Raw genomic sequence first — 24,489 nt, forward strand, 5'->3', positions numbered from 1 at the left:
AATGTATTTTTTTTAAGAAAGCATCGTAAGGTCCAATACCATTGAAAGGAACAAACCAACAACAACAGCAATAACAATAACGCCGAATAATAATAATAATAATGGAGGATATTAACAACAACAAACAACCTGGCCTCGCACCTGCACACAGGTACGAACAACATTTTACTTTAATCATTACAAATCGTATCTCAACTTAAAAATCCTTCGCTGTGGTTTATGCACGCCGTGTGTAACTCCGTGCCTTACAAGTTTACGAACACATCCGTTTTTTTTTAGTGATTGCATCGTCTGGGCGAGGGAGGAAGGAGGGAGGGAAGGAAGGAGGCTTGGGATGGGCATGGAAGACTGTGATGGGAGGGAATGAGGGATTGATCGAGTGAGAGAATGAGGGATTGATCGAGTGAGAGAATGAGGGATTGATCGAGTGAGGGAATGAGTGATTGATCGAGTGATAGAATGAGGGATTGATCGTGTGAGGGAATGAGGGATTGATCAAGGGAGAGAATGAGGGATTGATCAAGTGAGGGAATGAGGGATTGATCGAGTGAGAGAATGAGAGATTGATCGAGTGAGAGAATGAGGGATTGATCGAGTGAGTGAATGAGGGATTGATCGAGGTGAGGGAATGAGGGATTGATCGAGTGAGAGAATGAGGGATTGATCGAGAGATGGAATGAGGGATTGATCGATTGAGTGAATGAGGGATTGATCAAGTGATGGAATGGGGGATTGATCGATTGAGTGAATGAGGGATTGATCGAGGTGAGGGAATGAGGGATTGATTGAGTGATGGAATGAGGGATTTTTCGAGGTGAGAGAATGATGGAATGAGGGATAAATCGAGTGAGTGAATGAGGGATTGATCGAGTGATGGAATGAGGGATTGATCGAGTGAGAGAATGAGAGATTGATCGAGTGAGTGAATGAATGAGGGATTGATCGAGTGAGTGAATGAGGGATTGATCGAGTGATGGAATGAGGGATTGATCGAGTGAGAGAATGAGGGATTGATCGAGTGAGTGAATGATGGATTGATCGAGTGATGGAATGAGGGATTGATCAAGTGATGGAATGAGGGATTGATCGAGTGAGGGAATGAGGGATTGATCGAGTGAGGGGAGTGAGGTATTGATCGATTGAGTGAATGAGGGATTGATCGAGTGATGGAATGGGGGATTGATTGAGTGAGGGGAGTGAGGTATTGATCGAGTGATGGATTGATCGAGTGAGTAAATGAGGGACGATCGAGTGATGGAATGAGGGATTGATCGATTGAGTGAATGAGGGATTGAAGGAGGGGGAGCGAGGGGGAGGAGCGAGAGGGGGGGGGGGCGAGAGGGGGGGGGCGAAAGGGGGGGGGGCGAGAGGGGGGGCGGGGCGAGAGGGATGTGGGGGGAGCGAGAGGGGGGGGGGAGCCCTCTAGCCGAGGTAGCAAACGGGTCCCAGCTGGAAGCCAAACTGCTGCCCAGGGCCTCCGAGATCCCCGGGCATGAGGTCAGCGATGGGCAGCTGCTCCACGTGCGGGGTGGAGACCTCCAGCACCGTGCGGCCCTCGCCCCTCCGCTCCTACGCCGCACGGGGGGTGCACACGGCACGCCACACCATCACCGCACCATCACCGCACCATCACGGCACCATCACGGCACCATCACCGCACCATCACCGCACCATCACCGCACCATCACCGCACCATCGCGGCAGGCCACACCATCACGAAACCATCACCGCACCATCACGGCACCATCACGGCACTATCACCGCACCATCACAGCACCATCACGACACCATCACAGCACCATCATAGCACCATCACGACACCATCACGGCACCATCACGACACCATCACGGCACCATCACCGCACCATCACGACACCATCACGACACCATCACGACACCATCACGGCACCATCACCGCACCATCATAGCACCATCACGGCACCATCACCGCACCATCAAGACACCATCAAGACACCATCACCGCACCATCACCGCACCATCACCGCACCATCACAACACCATCACCGCACCATCACAACACCATCACGACACCATCACGGCACCATCACGACACCATCACCGCACCATCACTGCACCATCACAACACCATCACCGCACCATCACCGCACCATCACGACACCATCACCGCACCATCACGACACCATCACCGCACCATCACAGCACTATCACCGCACCATCACCGCACCATCACGGCACCATCAAGACAGACCACTCCATCACGACACCATCACGGCACCATCACCGCACCATCACCGCACCATCACAGCACCATCACCGCACCATCACCGCACCATCACCGCACCATCACCGCACCATCACGGCACCATCACCGCACCATCACCGCACCATCACCGCACCATCACGGCACCATCACGGCACCATCACGGCACCATCACGACACCATCACCACACCATCACGGCACCATCAAGACAGACCACTCCATCACGACAGGCCACAGCATCACGACACGTCCCAACACGGAGTGGTAAGGGTAAGGGATGACTGAGCACATGTCCAGGAGCCTCCACGTGTCACCCGTTGCACGTGTGCGCTATCGCTGGCAACTTTGCATCTCCCCTCCAACATTTCAAACAAAGACAAAGATCCCCCGCGTAGCCTTAACAGACTGTTGGGGCAAGTGCCGTTAGCGAGGGTGGTTGGGTGGTCAGCACCCCGGCGGCGATGTTTACTAGACACCGCGCCAGGTACTCATTTGAGGCCGAGTCGACCTAGCGGGGTGAGGCCCGGGACCGGTTCAGATAATCGTCACCGGGTGTTGGCGGTGAGCGGGGATGGATCTCGCGTCGCCGGGTTCGTAGCGCGGCGTAGCGGCAATCGCCACTGCACCGCGCTCGTAACATGTCAAACACACGCACGCAACATGTCAAACATACGCACGCAATATGTCAAACATACACGCACGCAATATGTCAAACATACACGCACGTAACATGTCAAACACACGCACGCAACATGTCAAACATACACGCACGCAACATGTCAAACACACGCACGCAACATGTCAAACACACGCACGTAACATGTCAAACACACGCACGTAACATGCCAAACACACGCGCGCGCCACGTGTCAAACACACGGCCCAACCGTCCCGACGCACGATCCCCGCGAAAGCGGCAACGTCGGGACTCGGCGAGCCTTTCCCTCCGAGGGGGGGGGGAGGGAGTCCTACTCACCGAGCACCCGTCGTGCAGCGCCCGTACGTAGGGGCTCGTGTCGTGCGAGATCTCCTCGTCGTTGGCCGCGAGCATCCGCACGGAGCGAGCGTGCGGAGAGCCGGCCCCGCCGCGCGCGTCCACCCACGCCACGGCGTCTCGGCACAGGTAGGTGACGTTCTGCCGGGCCGACGAGCTCAGCAGCCGCAGGAACGTCATCTGCACCGCGCCCACGGGCCTGCCGTCCAGGTCCACGTAGGAGAGCTAAAGGGGGCGGGGGGGGAGGAGAGGGTTGTCATCGTCGTCACGGTCGCGGTGGCGCGTGTAGTGTACGTGTGGACGTTCAACTTCTTTCGCTCCAACCGTGCTGATCGGAGGTGCAGTGTTGAGTCTATGGTGCAGTGTTGAGTCTATGGTGCAGTGTTGAGTCTATGGGCAGTGTTGAGTCTATGGGCGGTGTTGAGTCTATGGGTGGTGTTGAGTCTATGGGCGGTGTTGAATCTATGGGCGGTGTTGAGTCTATGGGCAGTGTTGAGTCTATGGGCGGTGTTGAGTCTATGGGCAGTGTTGAGTCTATGGGCAGTGTTGAGTCTATGGGCAGTGTTGAGTCTATGGGCAGTGTTGAGTCTATGGTTGGTGTTGAGTCTATGGGTAGAGTAACATCCCGATTTCTGACAACCTGAAAACAGTACTGGCTAAAGGAATACATTTTGCTGTCACCCCTAAACATATACCAGTAGAGGATATCATCTCTCAGGTTGATGTAGCCCTCAAAGGTATAGGACACATCCAAGCAGACGTTGCGAGAGCTGAGATAGCCACTATCCTTAAAAATGCTAAGAAACCCACTAGCAACATCAGCAAAAACGAGCGATATGAACTCGCGAATAAAAAAAAAGAGAGATGATATAGTCATCCTCTCGGCCGACAAAGGCAATGCCACTGTCATTATGGATAAAAACTCATACAACAACAAAATCCAGGACCTACTCAATGATGGGAGTTACTCAAAAATAAAAAATAAATATCCTAACGATAAAAACCAACAAGATCATCACTAGTTCGACGTCCCTAATCGAACCAACCAAACGTCCCTCCCTAAAACCCTCCGCTGCAAGACCTCCCAGATTCTATGGTCTTCCCAAGATCCATAAAGAAGGTACCCCACTACGACCCATCGTGTCCACGATCAACTCCCCTACCTACAAGCTAGCCCGCTTTCTGTCAGATACTCTGCTTCCCTTCACTGGCAAGACCACCTCAGCAGTACTTAACTCAACCCAATTGGTTTCTATGGTCAAAGACATTGTACTATCTCCTGACGATATCCTCGTCAGCTTTGATGTGGTCTCTCTGTTCACCAAGGTCCCAGTACCTGATACCATAACAATAATTGAAGATTTGGTCCAATATGGACTGAACCCAGAGGTACCTGTGCTGGCTAGGCACTGCCTCACCAACACCTACTTTACTTGGAATGGCACCTTCTACAAACAAAATGAGGGTACCCCTATGAGCTCCCCCTTGTCACCAGTGATAGCCAATGTTTTCATGGAGAAATTCGAATCAGACGCCATCCAAACATCCACCCTTCGCCCTTCCCTATGGAAGAGATATGTGGATGACACTTTCGTCATTTGGCCACATGGCCTCCCAGCATTGAACCATTTCCTAGACCACATTAATTCCAGACACCCATCCATCAAATTCACCATGGAAGTGGAGAAAGATGGCAAGCTGCCATTCTTGGATGTTCTGTTTGAGAGGAGGACTGATGGATCTTTGGGACAATCTGTTTACAGGAAGTCCACCCACACAGACTCCTACTTGAAGCCTGAGTCCCACCACCACTCGACTCAAAAGAACTCTCTCATCAAAACGTTATACCATAGGGCCCATTGCATTTCGAACCAACACCACCTGGCCAGTGAATTAAAACATGTACATCTGGCCCTCAAGATGAACGGATACTCTGACCGTACCATCCGCCAAGCTGTTTCTCCCTCCATACAGAAACAACCACTTGAGACTCCGATCAAAATCATCACGTTACCATACATAGCAGGCGTTACTAAAAATATATCCAAAATTCTTAACAAACACAAGATCCAGGTCTGGTTCAATACAATACACAAAATCTGTGATCTGATCCCATCCGTGAAGGATGTCATCCCTGACTTACAGTAACCCGGTGTTTACAAATTGAGTTGTACCTGCGGTGAATGCTATATCGGGGAGACGAAACGACATATTTGTAACCGAATCCGCGAGCACAAATCAGATTTGAAACACGGCAGAACGAATTCTTCGGCCGTGGCTGATCAATGTTTCAACACAGCGGGTTCTCATGACATTGTGTTCTCTGATACTAAAGTTATCTGCAAACCTCCCGGTTATTACCAAAGATTTGTCCATGAAGCCATCCAGATATACAAACATAGACACAACTTCAACCGAGAGGATGGTTTCAAATTGAGCAAGCACTGGAAAGATGTTATAAATCAAGTCAAACGTTAGCTGCCTTTTAATTGTACAGCCATTTCCACTTCTCAGTGGTTTTGTGTCAAACTTTAGCTACCTTATAATTTTACAGCCAATTTCGTAGTTTTCATTTTAGGTTTAAAAAAATTGGTGTTTACTTGATGTCTTGCATCGCATCCCCCCGAAACCCCCCTGCAGCATAACAAAAGGGTTGTTTACCCGCTTTTGTGCAGTTTAACAAAAGGCGGCTTAACTCAGCCCTCCCACCCACCCACGTCCCTTTCTGGCTCCTCCCCCCCCTCTGACCTATATATAATCCAAGTCGTCTCGGAACTGTGCACTTGACACAGATATTCTGCTGTGACTGTTCCACCTGAAGACGGAAGCTTGTGTTGCCTCAGAAACGTCGTGATTTAATTGTTCTCTTTTATTTTATTTTACCTACGTGACTTTACCGAAAAAAACCAAAAAGTATCTATGGGTAGTGTTGAGTCTATGGGTAGTGTTGAGTCTATGGGCAGTGTTAGTCTATGGGTGAGTGTTAGTCTATGGGCAGTGTTAGTCTATGAGCAGTGTTAGTCTTTGGGTAGTGTTGAGTCTATGGGCAGTGGTAGTCTATGGGCAGTGTGAGCCTATGGGCAGTTCATAATGAAGCCTACGTGTTAAACCCTATGGGCAGTGTTGAGTCTATGGGCAATGTGAGTCTATGGGCATTGTTAGTCTATGGGCGGTGTTGAGTCTACGGGTAGTGTTGAGTCTATGGGCAGTGTTGAGTCTATGGGCTGTAAGTATGTCTGTAGAACTTAATTCGCGCCGTACGTAGCCAACTGCACTAATCATCGGAGGTGCGGGGGGGGGGGCAACAAGCTAGACGCAGCTCTAAAGAAATTGGTTTTCAATTAGTGCAGTGATTCGCGCGAAGTGCAGCTGTATAGTTGTACCGCGTGAACTTCTTTTGGCACCGTACGTAGTCAACTGGGCTAATCGGAGGTGTGCAGCGGCGGGAGGGGGGGGGGAAGGTACACGGTGGCAGTACGGCCAGCACCACGCCCGGCCGCCTTTGTCTCCCTAGAGGCAATGCGTGCACGCCGCACACAAGCCACTCAGTTGAGGCTGAGTCGACCTAGGGGGGTGTTGGCCGCGTCCCTACCGCCGCGCCTCCATCGATCCGCTCGGGGTCTGTGCAGTCATCGGCGCGGAGGGGGCGGTGGTGAGTGGATGGGCGAGCTAGAAGGCCTAATTAATTTTTCCTTCATTTTCCGTTAATGGGGATGTGCGTGTGTGTGTGGGGGGGGGGCTAATTAGGATTGATTTTGACTCCATGACCTCATAACCCCGCCCCCCCTCCCCTTCCCCTCCGCTGTACCGACACCGCCCGACGCTCACCGCCACCACCGTAATTGGTTATCGACCGCCAGAGAGGCGACGTCCACAAGACGTAATTGGTGGCGACCGGCGGATAGCCGGAGCAGAGGAGGAGGAGCGGCGTGGTGGGGGGGGGGCACTGCTTGCTGTGCCCCCGCCGTGGTCAATTGATCAACAAATCGATGGTGGGGGGAGGGGGTGGGAGTCGGGGGGGGAGGTGGTGGTGGTGGGGGGGGGGGGGAGGTGGTGGTGGGCGGGAGGAGGTGGTGGGGAGGAGGTGGTGGGAGTGGGGGAGGCAGCGGTGGTGGTGGGGGGGGGGGAGGCAGTGGTGGTGGGGGGAGGGGGGGGAGGCAGCAGTGGTGGTGGGGGAGGGAGTCGGTGGTGGTAGTGGGGGGGGGGAGGCGGTGGGGGGGGTGAAAAGACCGGGGCGTCAGCTCATTAGCGAGTCAGTAATTGAGCGATTCGGACGCAATTTGGCTGTGATGTTTGCCGATAACTCTTCAGCGCACGGCAACCAAAATCTGTGCGTGTGGGAGACAGCGGGGGGGGGGGGGGGGCAGCAAAGGCCCCCTTGCCCACGAATTAAGGGACAAACCAAATTAGAACTGGAGAGTTATTTTTATTTCGTGCTGTCATTGGTCACTGGGCTGAGACCATCAACGCACTCGACTTGAGAACCCGGTTTCATCGCAACTCGGTCTGTGCGAGTCTATGGGTCTCTCTGTGAGTCCATGGGTCTCGGTGTGAATCTATGGGTCTCTATGTGAGTCTATGGGTCTCTGTGTGACTCTACGGATCTGTGTGAGGAGTCTATGTGTCTCCGTGCAAGTCTAAGGATCTCTGTGCGAGTCTGTGGGTCTCTGGGTGAGTCTAAGGATCTCTGTGCGAGTCTATGGGTCTCTCTGTGAGTCCATGGGTCTAGGTGTGAATCTATGGGTCTCTATGTGAGTCTATGGGTCTCTGTGTGACTTTACGGATCTTTGTGAGGAGTCTATGTGTCTCTGTGCAAGTCTAAGGAACTCTGTGCGAGTCTATGGGTCTCTGGGTGAGTCTAAGGATCTCTGTGCGAGTCTATGGGTCTCTCTGTGAGTCCATGGGTCTAGGTGTGAATCTATGGGTCTCTGTGTGAGTCTGTGGGTTTCTGTGTGACTCTACGGATCTGTGTGAGGAGTCTATGTGTCTCTGTGCAAGTCTAAGGATCTCTGTGCGAGTCTATGGGTCTCTGGGTGAGTCTAAGGATCTCTGTGCGATTCTATGGGTCTCTTTGTGAGTCCATGGGTCTCTGTGTGAGTCTAAGGGTCTCTGTGCTAGTCTAAGGGTCTCTGTGTGAGTCTATGGGTCTCTATGTGAATCTACGGATCTGTGTGAGGAGTCAATGGATCTCTATGTGAGAAGTCTTTGGGTCTCTGTGTGAGTCTGTGGATCTCCATGTGAGCCTATGGGTCTCTGTGTGAGTCTATGGGTCTCTGTGTGAGTCTATGGGTCTCTGTGAATCTACGGATCTATGTGAGGAGTTTATGGGTCTCTGTGTGAGGAGTCTATGGGTATCTGTCTTTGTGTGAGAAGTCTATGAGTCTCTGTGTGAGGAGTCTATGGGTCTCTGTGTGAGGAGTCTATGGGTCTTTGTGAGAGGAGTCTATGGGTCTCTGTGTGAGGAGTCTATGGGTCTCTATGTGAGGAGTCTATGGGTCTCTGTGTGAGGAGTCTATGGGTCTCTGTGTGAGGAGTCTATGGGTCTCTGTGTGAGGAGTCTATGGGTCTCTGTGTGAGGAGTCTATGGGTCTCTGTGTGAGGAGTCTATGGTTCTCTGTGTGAGGAGTCTATGGGTCTCTGTCTCTGTGTGCAGAGTCTATGGGTCTCTGTGTGAGGAGTCTATGGGTCTCTGTCTCTGTGTGAGGAGTCTATGGGTCTCTGTGTGAGAAGTCTATGGGTCTCTGTGTGAGGAGTATGGGTCTTTGTGTGAGGAGTCTATGGGTCTCTGTGTGTGGAGTCCATGAGTCTCTGTGTGAGGAGTCTATAGGTCTCTGTGTGAGGAGTCAATGGGTCTCTGTGTGAGGAGTCTATGGGTCTCTGTGTGACGAGTCTATGGGTCTCTGTGTGAGGAGTCTATGGGTCTCTGTGTGAGGAGTCTATGGGTCTCTGTGTGAGGAGTCTATGGGTCTATGTGTGAGGATTCAATAGGTCTCTGTGTGAAGAGTCTATGGGTCTACGTGTGACGAATCTATGGGTCTCCGTATGAGGAGTCTATGGGTCTATGTCTCTGTGTGAGGAGTCTATGGGTCTCTGTCTTTGTGTGAGGAGTCTATGAGTCTCTGTGTGAGGAGTCTATGGGTCTCTGTGTGAGGAGTCTATGGGTCTCTGTGTGAGGAGTCTACAGGTCTCTGTGTGAGGAGTCTATGGGTCTCTGTGTGAGGAGTCTATGGGTCTCTGTGTGCAGAGTCTATGGGTCTCTGTGTGAGGAGTCTATGGGTCTCTGTGTGAGGAGTCTATGGGTCTCTGTCTCTGTGTGAGGATTCTATAGGTCTCTGTGTGAGGAGTCTATGGGTCTCCGTGTGACGAGTCTATGGGTATTTGTGTGAGGAGTCTATGGGTCTCTGTGTGAGGAGTCTATGGGTCTCTGTGTGAGGAGTCTATGGGTCTCTGTGTGAGGAGTCTATGGGTCTCTGTGTGATGATTCTATAGGTCTCTGTGTGAGGAGTCTAAGGGTCTCTGTGTGAGGAGTCTATGGGTCTCTGTGTGAGGAGTCTATGGGTCTCTGTGTGAGGAGTCTTTGGGTCTCTGTGTGAGGAGTCTATGGGTCTCCGTGTGAGGAGTCTATGGGTCTCTGTGTGAGGAGTCTATGGGTCTCTGTGTGAGGAGTCTATGGGTCTCTGTGTGAGGAGTCTACGTGTCTCTGTCTCTGTGTGAGGAGTCTATGGGTCTCTGTGTGAGGAGTCTACGGGTCTCTGTCTCTGTGTGCGGAGTCTATGGGTCTCTGTGTGAGGAGTCTATGGGTCTCCGTGTGAGGAGTCTATGGGTCTCTGTCTCTGTGTGAGGATTCTATAGGTCTCTGTGTGAGGAGTCTATGGGTCCTCGTGTGACGAGTCTATGGGTCTCTGTGTGAGGAGTCTATGGGTCTCTGTGTGAGGAGTCTATGGGTCTCTGTGTGAGGAGTCTATGGGTCTCTGTCTCTGTGTGCAGAGTCTATGGGTCTCTGTGTGAGGAGTCTATGGGTATCTGTGTGAGGAGTCTATGGGTCACTGTGTGAGGAGTCTATGGGTCTCTGTCTCTGTGTGAGGATTCTATAGGTCTCCGTGTGAGGAGTTTATGGGTCTCCGTGTGACGAGAGTATGGGTCTCCGTGTGAGGAGTCTATGGGTCTCTGTGTGAGGAGTCTATGGGTCTCTGTGTGAGGAGTCTATGGGTCTCCGTGTGAGGAGTCTATGGGTCTCTGTGTGAGGAGTCTATGGGTCTCCGTGTGAGGAGTCTATGGGTCTCTGTGTGAGGAGTCTATGGGTCTCCGTGTGAGGAGTCTATGGGTCTCCGTGTGACGAGTCTATGGGTCTCTGTGTGAGGAGTCTATGGGTCTCTGTGTGAGGAGTCTATAGGTCTCTGTGTGAGGAGTCTATGGGTCTCTGTGTGAGGAGTCTATGGGTCTCTGTCTCTGTGTGCTGAGTCTATGGGTCTCTGTGTGAGGAGTCTATGGGTCTCCGTGTGACGAGTCTATGGGTCTCTGTGTGAGGAGTCTATGGGTCTCTGTGTGAGGAGTCTATGGGTCTCTGTGTGAGGAGTCTATGGGTCTCTGTGTGACGAGTCTATGGGTCTCCGTGTGAGGAGTCTATGGGTCTCTGTGTGAGGAGTCTACGGGTCTCTGTCTCTGTGTGAGGAGTCTATGGGTCTCTGTGTGAGGAGTCTATGGGTCTCTGTCTCTGTGTGAGGAGTCTATGGGTCTCTGTGTGAGGAGTCTATGGGTCTCCGTGTGAGGAGTCTATGGGTCTCTGTCTCTGTGTGAGGATTCTATAGGTCTCTGTGTGAGGAGTCTATGGGTCCTCGTGTGACGAGTCTATGGGTCTCTGTGTGAGGAGTCTATGGGTCTCTGTGTGAGGAGTCTATGGGTCTCTGTGTGAGGAGTCTATGGGTCTCTGTGTGAGGAGTCTATGGGTCTCTGTCTCTGTGTGCAGAGTCTATGGGTCTCTGTGTGAGGAGTCTATGGGTATCTGTGTGAGGAGTCTATGGGTCTATGTGTGAGGATTCAATAGGTCTCTGTGTGAGGAGTCTATGGGTCTACGTGTGACGAGTCTATGGGTCTCCGTATGAGGAGTCTATGGGTCTATGTCTCTGTGTGAGGAGTCTATGGGTCTCTGTCTTTGTGTGAGGAGTCTATGAGTCTCTGTGTGAGGAGTCTATGGGTCTCTGTGTGAGGAGGCTATGGGTCTCTGTGTGAGGAGTCTACAGGTCTCTGTGTGAGGAGTCTATGGGTCTCTGTGTGAGGAGTCTATGGGTCTCTGTGTGCAGAGTCTATGGGTCTCTGTGTGAGGAGTCTATGGGTCTCTGTCTCTGTGTGCAGAGTCTATGGGTCTCTGTGTGAGGAGTCTATGGGTCTCTGTGTGAGGAGTCTATGGGTCTCTGTCTCTGTGTGAGGATTCTATAGGTCTCTGTGTGAGGAGTCTATGGGTCTCCGTGTGACGAGTCTATGGGTATTTGTGTGAGGAGTCTATGGGTCTCTGTGTGAGGAGTCTATGGGTCTCTGTGTGAGGAGTCTATGGGTCTCTGTGTGAGGAGTCTATGGGTCTCTGTGTGATGATTCTATAGGTCTCTGTGTGAGGAGTCTAAGGGTCTCTGTGTGAGGAGTCTATGGGTCTCTGTGTGAGGAGTCTATGGGTCTCTGTGTGAGGAGTCTTTGGGTCTCTGTGTGAGGAGTCTATGGGTCTCCGTGTGAGGAGTCTATGGGTCTCTGTGTGAGGAGTCTATGGGTCTCTGTGTGAGGAGTCTATGGGTCTCTGTGTGAGGAGTCTACGTGTCTCTGTCTCTGTGTGAGGAGTCTATGGGTCTCTGTGTGAGGAGTCTACGGGTCTCTGTCTCTGTGTGAGGAGTCTATGGGTCTCTGTGTGAGGAGTCTATGGGTCTCCGTGTGAGGAGTCTATGGGTCTCTGTCTCTGTGTGAGGATTCTATAGGTCTCTGTGTGAGGAGTCTATGGGTCCTCGTGTGACGAGTCTATGGGTCTCTGTGTGAGGAGTCTATGGGTCTCTGTGTGAGGAGTCTATGGGTCTCTGTGTGAGGAGTCTATGGGTCTCTGTCTCTGTGTGCAGAGTCTATGGGTCTCTGTGTGAGGAGTCTATGGGTATCTGTGTGAGGAGTCTATGGGTCACTGTGTGAGGAGTCTATGGGTCTCTGTCTCTGTGTGAGGATTCTATAGGTCTCCGTGTGAGGAGTTTATGGGTCTCCGTGTGACGAGAGTATGGGTCTCCGTGTGAGGAGTCTATGGGTCTCTGTGTGAGGAGTCTATGGGTCTCTGTGTGAGGAGTCTATGGGTCTCCGTGTGACGAGTCTATGGGTATTTGTGTGAGGAGTCTATGGGTCTCTGTGTGAGGAGTCTATGGGTCTCTGTGTGAGGAGTCTATGGGTCTCTGTGTGAGGAGTCTATGGGTCTCTGTGTGATGATTCTATAGGTCTCTGTGTGAGGAGTCTAAGGGTCTCTGTGTGAGGAGTCTATGGGTCTCTGTGTGAGGAGTCTATGGGTCTCTGTGTGAGGAGTCTTTGGGTCTCTGTGTGAGGAGTCTATGGGTCTCCGTGTGAGGAGTCTATGGGTCTCTGTGTGAGGAGTCTATGGGTCTCTGTGTGAGGAGTCTATGGGTCTCTGTGTGAGGAGTCTACGTGTCTCTGTCTCTGTGTGAGGAGTCTATGGGTCTCTGTGTGAGGAGTCTACGGGTCTCTGTCTCTGTGTGCGGAGTCTATGGGTCTCTGTGTGAGGAGTCTATGGGTCTCCGTGTGAGGAGTCTATGGGTCTCTGTGTGAGGAGTCTATGGGTCTCCGTGTGAGGAGTCTATGGGTCTCTGTCTCTGTGTGACGATTCTATAGGTCTCTGTGTGAGGAGTCTATGGGTCCTCGTGTGACGAGTCTATGGGTCTCTGTGTGAGGAGTCTATGGGTCTCTGTGTGAGGAGTCTATGGGTCTCTGTGTGAGGAGTCTATGGGTCTCTGTGTGAGGAGTCTATGGGTCTCTGTCTCTGTGTGCAGAGTCTATGGGTCTCTGTGTGAGGAGTCTATGGGTATCTGTGTGAGGAGTCTATGGGTCACTGTGTGAGGAGTCTATGGGTCTCTGTCTCTGTGTGAGGATTCTATAGGTCTCCGTGTGAGGAGTTTATGGGTCTCTGTGTGAGGAGTCTATGGGTCTCTGTCTCTGTGTGCAGAGTCTATGGGTCTCTGTGTGAGGAGTCTATGGGTATCTGTGTGAGGAGTCTATGGGTCACTGTGTGAGGAGTCTATGGGTCTCTGTCTCTGTGTGAGGATTCTATCGGTCTCCGTGTGAGGAGTTTATGGGTCTCCGTGTGACGAGAGTATGGGTCTCCGTGTGAGGAGTCTATGAGTCTCTGTGTGAGGAGTCTATGGGTCTCTGTGTGAGGAGTCTATGGGTCTCCGTGTGAGGAGTCTATGGGTCTCTGTGTGAGGAGTCTATGGGTCTCCGTGTGAGGAGTCTATGGGTCTCTGTGTGAGGAGTCTATGGGTCTCCGTGTGAGGAGTCTATGGGTCTCCGTGTGACGAGTCTATGGGTCTCTGTGTGAGGAGTCTATGGGTCTCTGTGTGAGGAGTCTATAGGTCTCTGTGTGAGGAGTCTATGGGTCTCTGTGTGAGGAGTCTATGGGTCTCTGTCTCTGTGTGCTGAGTCTATGGGTCTCTGTGTGAGGAGTCTATGGGTCTCCGTGTGACGAGTCTATGGGTCTCTGTGTGATGAGTCTATGGGTCTCTGTGTGAGGAGTCTATGGGTCTCTGTGTGAGGAGTCTATGGGTCTCTGTGTGACGAGTCTATGGGTCTCCGTGTGAGGAGTCTATGGGTCTCTGTGTGAGGAGTCTACGGGTCTCTGTCTCTGTGTGAGGAGTCTATGGGTCTCTGTGTGAGGAGTCTACGGGTCTCTGTCTCTGTGTGAGGAGTCTATGGGTCTCTGTGTGAGGAGTCTATGGGTCTCCGTGTGAGGAGTCTATGGGTCTCTGTCTCTGTGTGAGGATTCTATAGGTCTCTGTGTGAGGAGTCTATGGGTCCTCGTGTGACGAGTCTATGGGTCTCTGTGTGAGGAGTCTATGGGTCTCTGTGTGAGGAGTCTATGGGTCTCTGTGTGAGGAGTCTATGGGTCTCTGTGTGAGGAGTCTATGGGTCTCTGTCTCTGTGTGCAGAGTCTATGGGTCTCTGTGTGAGGAGTCTATGGGTATCTGTGTGAGGAGTCTATGGGTCACTGTGTGAGGAGTCTATGGGTCTCTGTCTCTGTGTGAGGATTCTATAGGTCTCCGTGTGAGGAGTTTATGGGTCTCCGTGTGACGAGTCTATGGGTCTCCGTGTGAGGAGTCTATGGGTCTCCGTGTGACGAGTCTATGGGTCTCTGTGTGAGGAGTCTATGGGTCTCTGTGTGAGGAGTCTATAGGTCTCTGTGTGAGGAGTCTATGGGTCTCCGTGTGACGAGTCTATGGGTCTCTGTGTGAGGAGTCTATAGGTCTCTGTGTGAGGAGTCTATAGGTCTCTGTGTGAGGAGTCTATGGGTCTCCGTGTGAGGAGTCTATGGGTCTCTGTGTGAGGAGTCTATGGGTCTCTGTGTGAGGAGTCTATGGGTCTCTGTGTGAGGAGTCTATGGGTCTCTGTGTGAGGAGTCTATGGGTCTCCGTGTGAGGAGTCTATGGGTCTCTGTGTGAGGAGTCTATGGGTCTCTGTGTGAGGAGTCTATGGGTCTCCGTGTGAGGAGTCTATGGGTCTCTGTGTGAGGAGTCTATAGGTCTCTGTGTGAGGAGTCTATGGGTCTCCGTGTGAGGAGTCTATGGGTCTCTGTGTGAGGAGTCTATGGGTCTCTGTGTGAGGAGTCTATGGGTCTCCGTGTGAGGAGTCTATGGGTCTCTGTGTGAGGAGTCTATGGGTCTCTGTGTGAGGAGTCCTATGCGTCGTCGATGTAAGTCGTTGGTGGCCAGGCTGAGAGCACCAACTCTCACCACGCTTGAACCCGGCCGTCAATCGACGCGCCCTTGGGGCGACTCAAACCCAGCGTCCGAACTAGGCACTCCGAAACGACGGTCGGCTCCGCGGCCTCCGACGCGGCGATCTCGAGCCACGAGTCGCCGGTGGGCCCCGGCAAGAACCTCACTGGGTCGGTGCCGCAATTTTAATGACCCGTTAACAACGCCCCCCCCCCCCGCTATCTCGGAGATGCGGATATTGGATTTCTGCACGAGCGCAGAAGCACACGAACCCCGATCTCTCCCACTTCATCATAAAGGCGCCGCGGCCGTGACAACCGCGGAGCCGCGGGATTCGCTCGCCCGTTCGCCCGCTCGCTTGCGTTCGTTTCTGCCCTCGAAGGCTCGCTCGCTCGCTCGTTTACTCACGTGTGCCTCGTGTGTCACGTATGTCGCCGTGCGGTGGACGGCAACATACGTGACGCACGTGAATGCGTGACAACGGTGGGCAGGTGCGATGCTCGGGTTGGCGAGGTTTTTTGCGAGCGCCGTGTGTTTCGTTTTTTAAACGCGCTCGTGTTTTAATAGTGACAAAAGTGTGTGTGGTCTGTTTATAGGTTCTCGCTAACAGCACGTTCCCCAACAGTCTGTTAGAGGCTATACGGGGGATCTTTGTCTTTGGTGTGTTTGTTGGGGAGTGGTGGCTACGAACCTGGCTACTCGAGTAGCCAGGTTCCCGCTCACGGACAACACCAGAGACGATTATCTGAACCAGTCCCGGGCCTCCTCTAGGTCGACTCAGCCTCAAATGAGTCTCTGGTGCGGTGTGTAAACATCGCCACCGGGGAGACAAAGGCGGCCGGGAGTGGTGTTGGCCACCTACCCCCTCGCAATCATGCCCACGATACAGCCAGGTCTCAAATCTTGTTTCCGACAAAAAAAACAAGGGCACTCTTCCACTAACGAACATTCGATTTACGAACTTTCAGAGATACGAACAAACCTGCCCATATGTCCAGTTGCCTGTTCGGACCAAGAGTCGTAAGTTCAAGTGCCACGCAATAGATTTTGGTGATGGAAATTACACCTGCAGAACGTGAAGAACCAGTGGCATCTACACCTGCAGAACGTGAAGAACCAGTGGCATCTACATCTGCAGAATGTGAAGAACCAATGGCATCTACATCTGCATCTGCAGAACGTGAAGAACCGGTGGTATCTACATCAGCAGAACGTGAAGAACCAGTGGCATCTACATCTGCAGAACGTGAAGAACCAGTGGCATCTACATCTGCAGAACGTGAAGAACCAGTGGCATCTACATCTGCAGAACAAGAAGAACCAGTGGCATCTACGTCTGCAGAACGTGAAGAACCAGTGGCATCTATGTCTGCAGAACGTGAAGAATCAGTGGCATCTACATCTGCAGAACGTGAAGAACCAATGGCATTTACATCTGCAGAATGTGAAGAACCAGTGGCATCTACATCTGCAGAACATGAAGAACCAGTGGGATCTACATCTGCAGAACGTGAAGAACCAGTGGCATCTACAACTACAGAACCTGAGGAACTAGTGGCATCTACGTCTGCAGAATGTGAAGAACCAGTGACATCTAAGTCTGCAGAACGAACAAACCTGTCCATATGTCCAGTTGGCTGTTCGGACCAAGAGTCGTAATTTCAAGTGCCACGCATTAGATGTTGGCGATGGCATCTACACCTGCAGAACGTGAAGAACCAGTGGCATCTACATCTGCAGAATGTGAAGAACCAGTGGCATCTACATCTGCAGAACGTGAAGAACCAGTGGCATCTATGTCTGCAGAATGTGAAGAACCAGTGGCATCTACACTTGCAGAAGGTGAAGAACCAGTGGCATCTACATCTACAGAACGTGAAGAACCAGTGGCATCTACATCTATAGAACATGAAGGACCAGTGGCATCTACATCTGCAGAACGTGAATAACCAGTGGCATCTACATCTACAGAACGTGAAGAACCAGTGGCATCTACATCTGCAAAACGTGAAGAACCAGTGGCATCTACGTCTGCAGAACGTGAAGAACCAGTGGCATCTACGTCTGCAGAACGTGAAGAGCCAGTGGCATCTACACTTGCAGAACGTGAAGAACCAGTGGTATCTACATCAATAGAACATGAAGAACCAGTGGCATCTACATCTACAGAACGTGAAGAACCAGTGGCATCTACGTCTGTAGAACATGAAGAACCAGTGGCATCTACATCTGCAGAACGTGAAGAACCAGTGGCATCTACATCTGGAGAACGTGAAGAACCAGTGGCATCTACGTCTGCAGAACGTGAAGAACCAGTGGCATCTACGTCTGCAGACCATGAAGAACCAGTGGCATCTACATCTACAGAATGTGAAGAACCAGTGGCATCTACATCTGCAGAACGTGAAGAACCAGTGGCATCTACATCTGCAGAACGTGAAGAACCAGTGGCATCTACATCTGCAGAACGTGAAGAACCAGTGGCATCTAAATCTGCAGACCGTGAAGAACCAGTGGCATCTACATCTACAGAACGTGAAGAACCAGTGGCATCTACATCAGCAGAACAAGAAGAACCAGTGGCATCAACATCTACAGAACGTGAAGAACCAGTGGCATCTACGTCTGCAGAACATGAAGAACCAGTGGCATCTACATCTGCAGAACGTGAAGAACCAGTGGCATCTACATCTGGGGAACGTGAAGAACCAGTGGCATCTACGTCTGCAGAACGTGAAGAACCAGTGGCATCTACATCTGCAGACCATGAAGAACCAGTGGCATCTACATCTACAGAATGTGAAGAACCAGTGGCATCTACATCTGCAGAACGTGAAGAACCAGTGGCATCTACATCTGCAGAACGTGAAGAACCAGTGGCATCTACATCTGCAGAACACAAAGAGAACCAGTGGCATCTACATCTACAGAATGTGAAGAACCAGTGGCATCTACATCTACAGAACGTGAAGAACCAGTGGCATCTACGTCTGCAGAACGTGAAGAACCAGTAGCATCTACATCTGCAGACCGTGAAGAACCAGTGGCATCTACATCTACAGAACATGAAGAACCAGTGGCATCTACATCTGCAGAACGCGAAGAACCAGTGGCATCTACATCTGGAGAACGTGAAGAACCAGTGGCATCTACGTCTGCAGAACGTGAAGAACCAGTGGCATCTACGTCTGCAGACCATGGAGAACCAGTGGCATCTACATCTACAGAATGTGAAGAACCAGTGGCATCTACATCTGCAGAACGTGAAGAACCAGTGGCATCTACATCTGCAGAACGTGAAGAACCAGTGGCATCTACATCTGCAGAACGTGAAGAACCAGTGGCATCTACGTCTGCAGAACGTGAAGAACCAGTAGCATCTACATCTGCAGAACGTGAAGAACCAGTGGCATCTACATCTGCAGAACAAGAAGAACCAGTGGCATCTACACCTGTAAAACGTGAAGAACCAGTGGCATCTACATCTGCAGAACGTGAAGAACCAGTGGCATCTACATCTACAGAACATGAAGAACCAGTGGCATCTACATCTGCAGAACGTGAAGAACCAGTGGCATCTACATCTGCAGAACGTGAAGAACCAGTAGCATCTACATCTGCAGACCGTGAAGAACCAGTGGCATCTACATCTACAGAACGTGAAGAACCAGTGGCATCTACATCAGCAGAACGTGAAGAACCAGTAGCATCTACATCTGCAGACCGTGAAGAACCAGTGGCATCTACATCTGCAGAACGTGAATAACCAGTGGCATCTACATCTACAGAACATGAAGAACCAGTGACACCTGCATCAACAGGAGATTATGTAACCTTTAAAGCCATCCCCCGTGTTTAGTGTACATGCCGTACAACACGTTTGGAATCGACGGGAATAAAGTTTGGACTTAATGAACAAATCGACTTTTCTGAACATAGATGGACTCGTCCATCTGAACAACTGCCACATCACTGTCCGTGGTTCTAACGTGCTGTGGTTTTCACACCTGATGATGAATGCTTGTGTTGCAGTCGAAACGTCGTGATAATTTTATCGTTCTATATTTTTTGCATTTTATTGTTTCCCTTCTACGTGGTGACTTTACCGAAAGAACCAAGGATATGTCTATACATCTGTGAAATATCGGCCGCATTTCAAATTGCATCGTCATCATTATTATTTAAGGCCCTGTTATCTTAGCAGCGAGCGTGAGCCTGTCCTGCACTGCATTTCACTGCTGTCGCAACAAAGCGAAAATAAAAACTCCCAACGCCTTTCATCAATAACCACACGGCGTGGCCTTCAAAGGAAAACGAATATATAGCAGGCGACGGTTCGGGCAATGGGCCTTCCTCAGAGCGCCAGTTCACCACAAGTCACACCTGCACGGGATGTGAGCTCTCAAGCGGCCTATCGCATCGTGAAATTACAAACTGTACAAGCATCGTATTGCCATGGATCTTACTATAGTTGCGGTTCACCCCCCGCCACCGCCATCACTGCCGAGGGGGTCGAGAGGGTGGACGCGTGGTGGGGGGGGGGGGGGAAGGTTGACTCTTACCGGGTGACCGTCGCTGAACTCGCTGAACCACGTGCCCAGGGTCTCCCCAGGCCACGACGACATCTTCACCTGTGAAGCACATCAATCGGCATCCTTTGTTGTTGCTGTCGCTGCCATCGTCATCGCCGTCGTCTCCGCTGTCATCAACACCGGCGGTGAGTGCGGCGCCACCGTCGCCATCGACATCAACCGCCGTCATCGTCGCGGTCGTTGCGGCCGGCGTCGCCGCCGCCGGCAACTCGGGTGAGCGTGCGGCCGGCGACACGCCGGTGGTGGGAAGCTCAGCGTGCATTGAGAGCCGTCATCGTAATCACGACTCCGGTTGTCGCTGTCGTCAGCGAAATCATTGGCAGGGACCCTCGTGAAGGGGTCTTGAGACTCCGCAAGGCCCTCCCGGGGTAACACCCAGCATCGTCACCAATATTATTGTGTTATTTTATTTTATCAATTTATTATTTTATTCTCATTCTACGTGACTTTACCGAAAGAACCAAAGAAGAATAATATAATAATAATAATGACGTTTATACATGCGCTGTCAACCCATAAGGTTTACCCCGTATTCTTGTACAGGGACATTGAGTTTTCAGGTCGGTACCGTGCACAGAAAATTTAAACACGGTCAAAAACAAATGTTGTTGTCTACGTGTTTGCGTTTCTACCTTGTGATGGGACTTTGTAGGATGAACGTTGAGATTTGTAAGGGGCACGCGGTGGGGGGATCAATAAGGTCTGAATTGGTCTGTAATAAGGTAGGGCACCGATAAGGAGTTAACATATTTGGCAGACAAGTCAAATCTCGGGGCTGCTCGAAAGCCCTGACCCAGACAGAGGCCTTTTGATATTGCTTGAAGGTCGGAGTGCATTTGATGTTGCGGATGTGCAAAGGGTTCCACACCGAGGGGGTGACAGCAGAGAACCGACGTGAGGCTGTAACAGTGTAATGTAGTGTATAGTGTAGTGTATAGTAGTGTATAGTGTAGTGTATATTGTAGTTTATAGTGTAGTGTATAGTGTAGTGTATAGTGTAGTGTATAGTAGTGTAGTGTATAGTAGTGTAGTGTATAGTAGTGTAGTGTATAGTAGTGTAGTGTATAGTGTAGTGTATAGTGTAGTGTATAGTGTAGTATATAGTAGTGTAGTGTATAGTGTAGTGTATAGTGTAGTGTATAGTGGGGTAGTGTATAGTGGTGTAGTGTATAGTGTAGTGTATAGTGTAGTGTATAGTGTAGTGTATAGTGTAGTGTATAGTAGTGTAGTGCATTGAAGTGTAGTGTATACTATAGTGTATAGTGTAGTGTATAGTGTAGTGTATAGTAGTGTATAGTGTAGTGTATAGTGTAGTGTATAGTAGTGTATAATGTAGTGTATAGAAGTGTAGTGTATAGTGCATAGTAGTGTAGTGTATAGTAGTCTAGTGATAGTAGTGTGGTGTATAGTAGTGTAGTGTATAGTAGAGTAGTGTATAGTAGTGTAGTGTATAGTAGTGTAGTGTATAGTAGTATATAGTGTAGAATATAGCAGTATAGTGTAGTGTATAGTGTAGTGTATAGGAGTGTAGTGTATAGTAATGCATAGTGTAGTGTATTGAAGTGTAGTGTATAGTGCATATTAGTGTAGTGTATAGTAGTGTAGTGTATAGTAGAGTAGTGTATAGTAGTGTAGCGTATTGTGTAGTGTATAGTGTAGTGTATAGCAGTGTAGTGTATAGTAGTGTGGTGTATTAGTAGTGTGGTGTATAGTAGTGTAGTGTATGGTAGAGTAGTGTATAGTAGCGTGGTGTATAGTAGTGTAGTGTATAGTGTAGTGTATAGTAGAGTAGTGTGTAGCAGTGTATAGTATAGTGTATAGTGTAGTGTATAGTGTAGTGTATAGTGTAGTGTATAATAGTGTATAGTAGTGTAGTGTATAGTGTAGTGTATAGTAGTGTAGTGTATATTAGAGTAGTGTATCGTAGTGTAGTGTATAGTAGTGTATAGTAGTGTAGTGTATAGTAGTGTAGTGTATAGTAGTGTAGTGTATAGTGTAGTGTATCGTAGTGTAGTGTATAGTAGTGTATAGTAGTGTAGTGTATAGTGTAGTGTATAGTAGAATAGTGTATAGTAGTGTAGTGTATAATAGTGTATCGTAGTGTAGTGTATAGTAGTGTAGTGTATAGTGTAGTGTATAGTAGTGTAGTGTATAGTGTAGTGTATAGTAGTGTAGTGTAAAGTGACGTGAGGCTGTAACAGTTTGAGACCTTGGTGTCCAAAGCATCATCGTCATCACCACCGTCATCGTCACCGCCATCGTCGTCACAGCCATCGTCACTATCGTCGTCACCATCAACGTCATCACCATCGTCGGCACCACCGTCGCCACCACCGTCGTCAACATCATCGTCACCGCCATCATCCCCATCGTCATCACCATCGTCGTCATCATCATCATCACCATCATCGTCATCATCGTCGTCACCGCCATCGTCACCGTCACCGCCATCGTCGTAACAATGCCAGCGGCAGCACGTGAACGGAACCGATCCATCGGCAGGGGTGTGACGGTGAGACGGTGAGGTTGGGGGGGGGGGGGGCGGCGGTGGCGAGGGGGGGGGGGGATTCCTCACCGAGGCCGTGCGCTCATCTGGCACGACGCAGGTCTCCCCGCCGCCGGTGAAGTTGCAGAAAACCTTGAAGGAGTCTCCCGAGCAGCCCTGGTTAGGGTCGATGTAGTAGTTTCCTGCGCGTGGGGGGCGGGGGACAAGTGGGGGGGGGGATGTGCGTGGAGCTTTTGCCATCGGTACAGGGGGGATCGAGCGTTGCCCCCCCCCCCTCGACCTCGCACGCGCGAGAGGGGGGGGGGGGGCACGTGCTGGTTTACTCCTCCCGGCTGAGAACAAACTGGATCCGTGCGTGCCACCTCCGTGTGTTATGGACTGACCGGTGTTTCGAGGTCAAGGATCAAGTTATCGCGGGTGACACCACCGTTGAAACATTTGAAACATTATTACATTACGAATGTCTTAATGAGGTTTTTTTTTTTTGGGTTAGATCGCGTCAATATAAATGCGCCGTTAAACCCACCACCGCCCGACACAGCCAATAAGTAAGGTTTGTAACGTAAACACAACGTGCCGATTCAAATCTGTTCCTCAGATTGTAATTGTTGTGGATTTGCTCTGCAACACACAGCCGGTGTGTGCTGTAAGCGTAACGGATTGGCTACGTTCCGTTTACGTGACAAACCCCTTCCTAATAAGCTGTGTCAGGTGGTGGCGGGTTTAACGACACATTCATATCTACGCGATCTAACCCAAAAACACCAGGCATTATGGATGATATTGGTCGCGAAAGCCTACGTGTTAAATTATACATTTTCCGCATGCCTCTGATGGTGCCGGAGCCGCAACCGCCGGCGATAGTATTATCAATAAAGTATTAAAGGTTGAACACGAAATTTAACACTCTTCTGAAATTCGTGGTTCGCCAGGAAGTGTCCAACTGTGTTGTTGGCCTGACTGGATGTGCTTCACGTAATGTTTTTTCAGGTTTGTTGAATTCTCGTCTCTCATCTTTTTGTTGTATTTACCTGCCATGATTTGTTCTTGACACCTGATGAAAATCGCTCGCCTTGTGATCGAAACGTCGTGATTGTTTTTTTTGTTTTAATATAATTTTATTGTATTTCTACATACGTGACTTCACCGAAAAAACCAATGAGTGACAGTATTATTATTTCTATTTCATCCTGCCGACGGCGACATCTACGTCCGCTGTACGTTGCTCATTTCCCTTGCCAAATCCGGCGAACGCACCGTTGGGGAAGTCCGGGTGGCAGAGCTGCAGGTCCTTGCAGGTGCGCGCCGGGTTGCTCTGCGTGCCCAGCGGGTGCTTGATCTGCTCGATCTCGATCTTGAGCGAGTTGAGCGACGCGAAGATCTCCTCCATGCCGTCCTCGTAGTCCAGGTAGGCATCCGGATCCGGATCGGCCACCCGGTTCGCGCCGCCGGCAGCGGCGGCGGCGGCGGCGGCGCCGCGGCTCCGGCCGGCCGGCGCCTCGCCGTAATCGGGGAAGGGAAGCCGCTCCCCGTCCATGGGCAGGCTGGCGTCCACCGATCGGCGCGACCGGAGCTCGCCCATGAGCGGGAAGGGGTTGATGACGTCGCCGGGAGGTCCCTGGGGGAAGGACGGCCCGTGGGGTGTTGGTGGTGGTGGAGTGTATTTTATATAATTTTTTAGTAATTATATTTAATCTCATTGTATATATATATATTTTAGTGTCACGGATGCAAAGGAACGGGCTCACAGGGGCCCGACAGGCTCGAAGGCCCAAAGTCTAACACAGAGGCCGCCCGCCCCAAGGCCCCGAAGATCCGACGCTCTCAAAAAAACGCTCGCACGGTCCCAATGTGTCGGCACGGAATTGGCGCAACTCACGGGAGGGCCGGGAGCTCCTGGGGGGCCCAGTTCACCTTTGGGACCGGATGCCCCCTAGAATGAGCACACACACACGCACGCACACACAATGAATATTACACGCCACAATAAATATTACATGCCACACAAGCGAGAGAACACCGGCCAACCGTATAAAATGTCGGGTGTCCGACTTGCTGGGTGGACGATGGGGGTTACGGGCAGATGTGCGAGTAGGTCGGTTAAGTGTACACACCCCCTAATAAAATAAAGAGTTGGTATCCGTGGGAACTTTTTTTTCTTTGATAAACATGCCCTGAGCATATTTGCCATGTT

General features: G+C 50.9%; 1 protein-coding gene across 5 annotated transcripts in view; it reads right to left on the reverse strand.

Annotated features, from left to right (window-relative positions):
- LOC116955358 (uncharacterized) overlaps positions 1-24,489 on the reverse strand; it is a 378,574-nt gene that overhangs the window by 2,003 nt on the left and 352,082 nt on the right. For all 5 annotated transcript variants that reach the window (XM_076053062.1, XM_076053060.1, XM_076053059.1 and 2 more), the window contains 6 exons: positions 24,175-24,228; positions 23,553-23,913; positions 22,365-22,477; positions 19,760-19,828; positions 3,220-3,462; positions 1-1,569 (listed from right to left, as the gene is read on the reverse strand). The exon at positions 1-1,569 is cut by the window's left edge and continues 2,003 nt beyond it. In XM_076053062.1, coding sequence (XP_075909177.1) covers positions 1,423-1,569; positions 3,220-3,462; positions 19,760-19,828; positions 22,365-22,477; positions 23,553-23,913; positions 24,175-24,228 — 987 coding nt within the window. In that variant the 3' untranslated portion in view covers positions 1-1,422. The remainder of the gene's footprint in view (positions 1,570-3,219; positions 3,463-19,759; positions 19,829-22,364; positions 22,478-23,552; positions 23,914-24,174; positions 24,229-24,489) is intronic.

This window comes from Petromyzon marinus, chromosome 59 (genome assembly GCF_048934315.1).
Source record: "Petromyzon marinus isolate PM22_M1 ecotype Great Lakes invasive population chromosome 59, UKy_Petmar_22M1.pri1.0, whole genome shotgun sequence".
Taxonomy (NCBI): domain Eukaryota; kingdom Metazoa; phylum Chordata; class Hyperoartia; order Petromyzontiformes; family Petromyzontidae; genus Petromyzon; species Petromyzon marinus.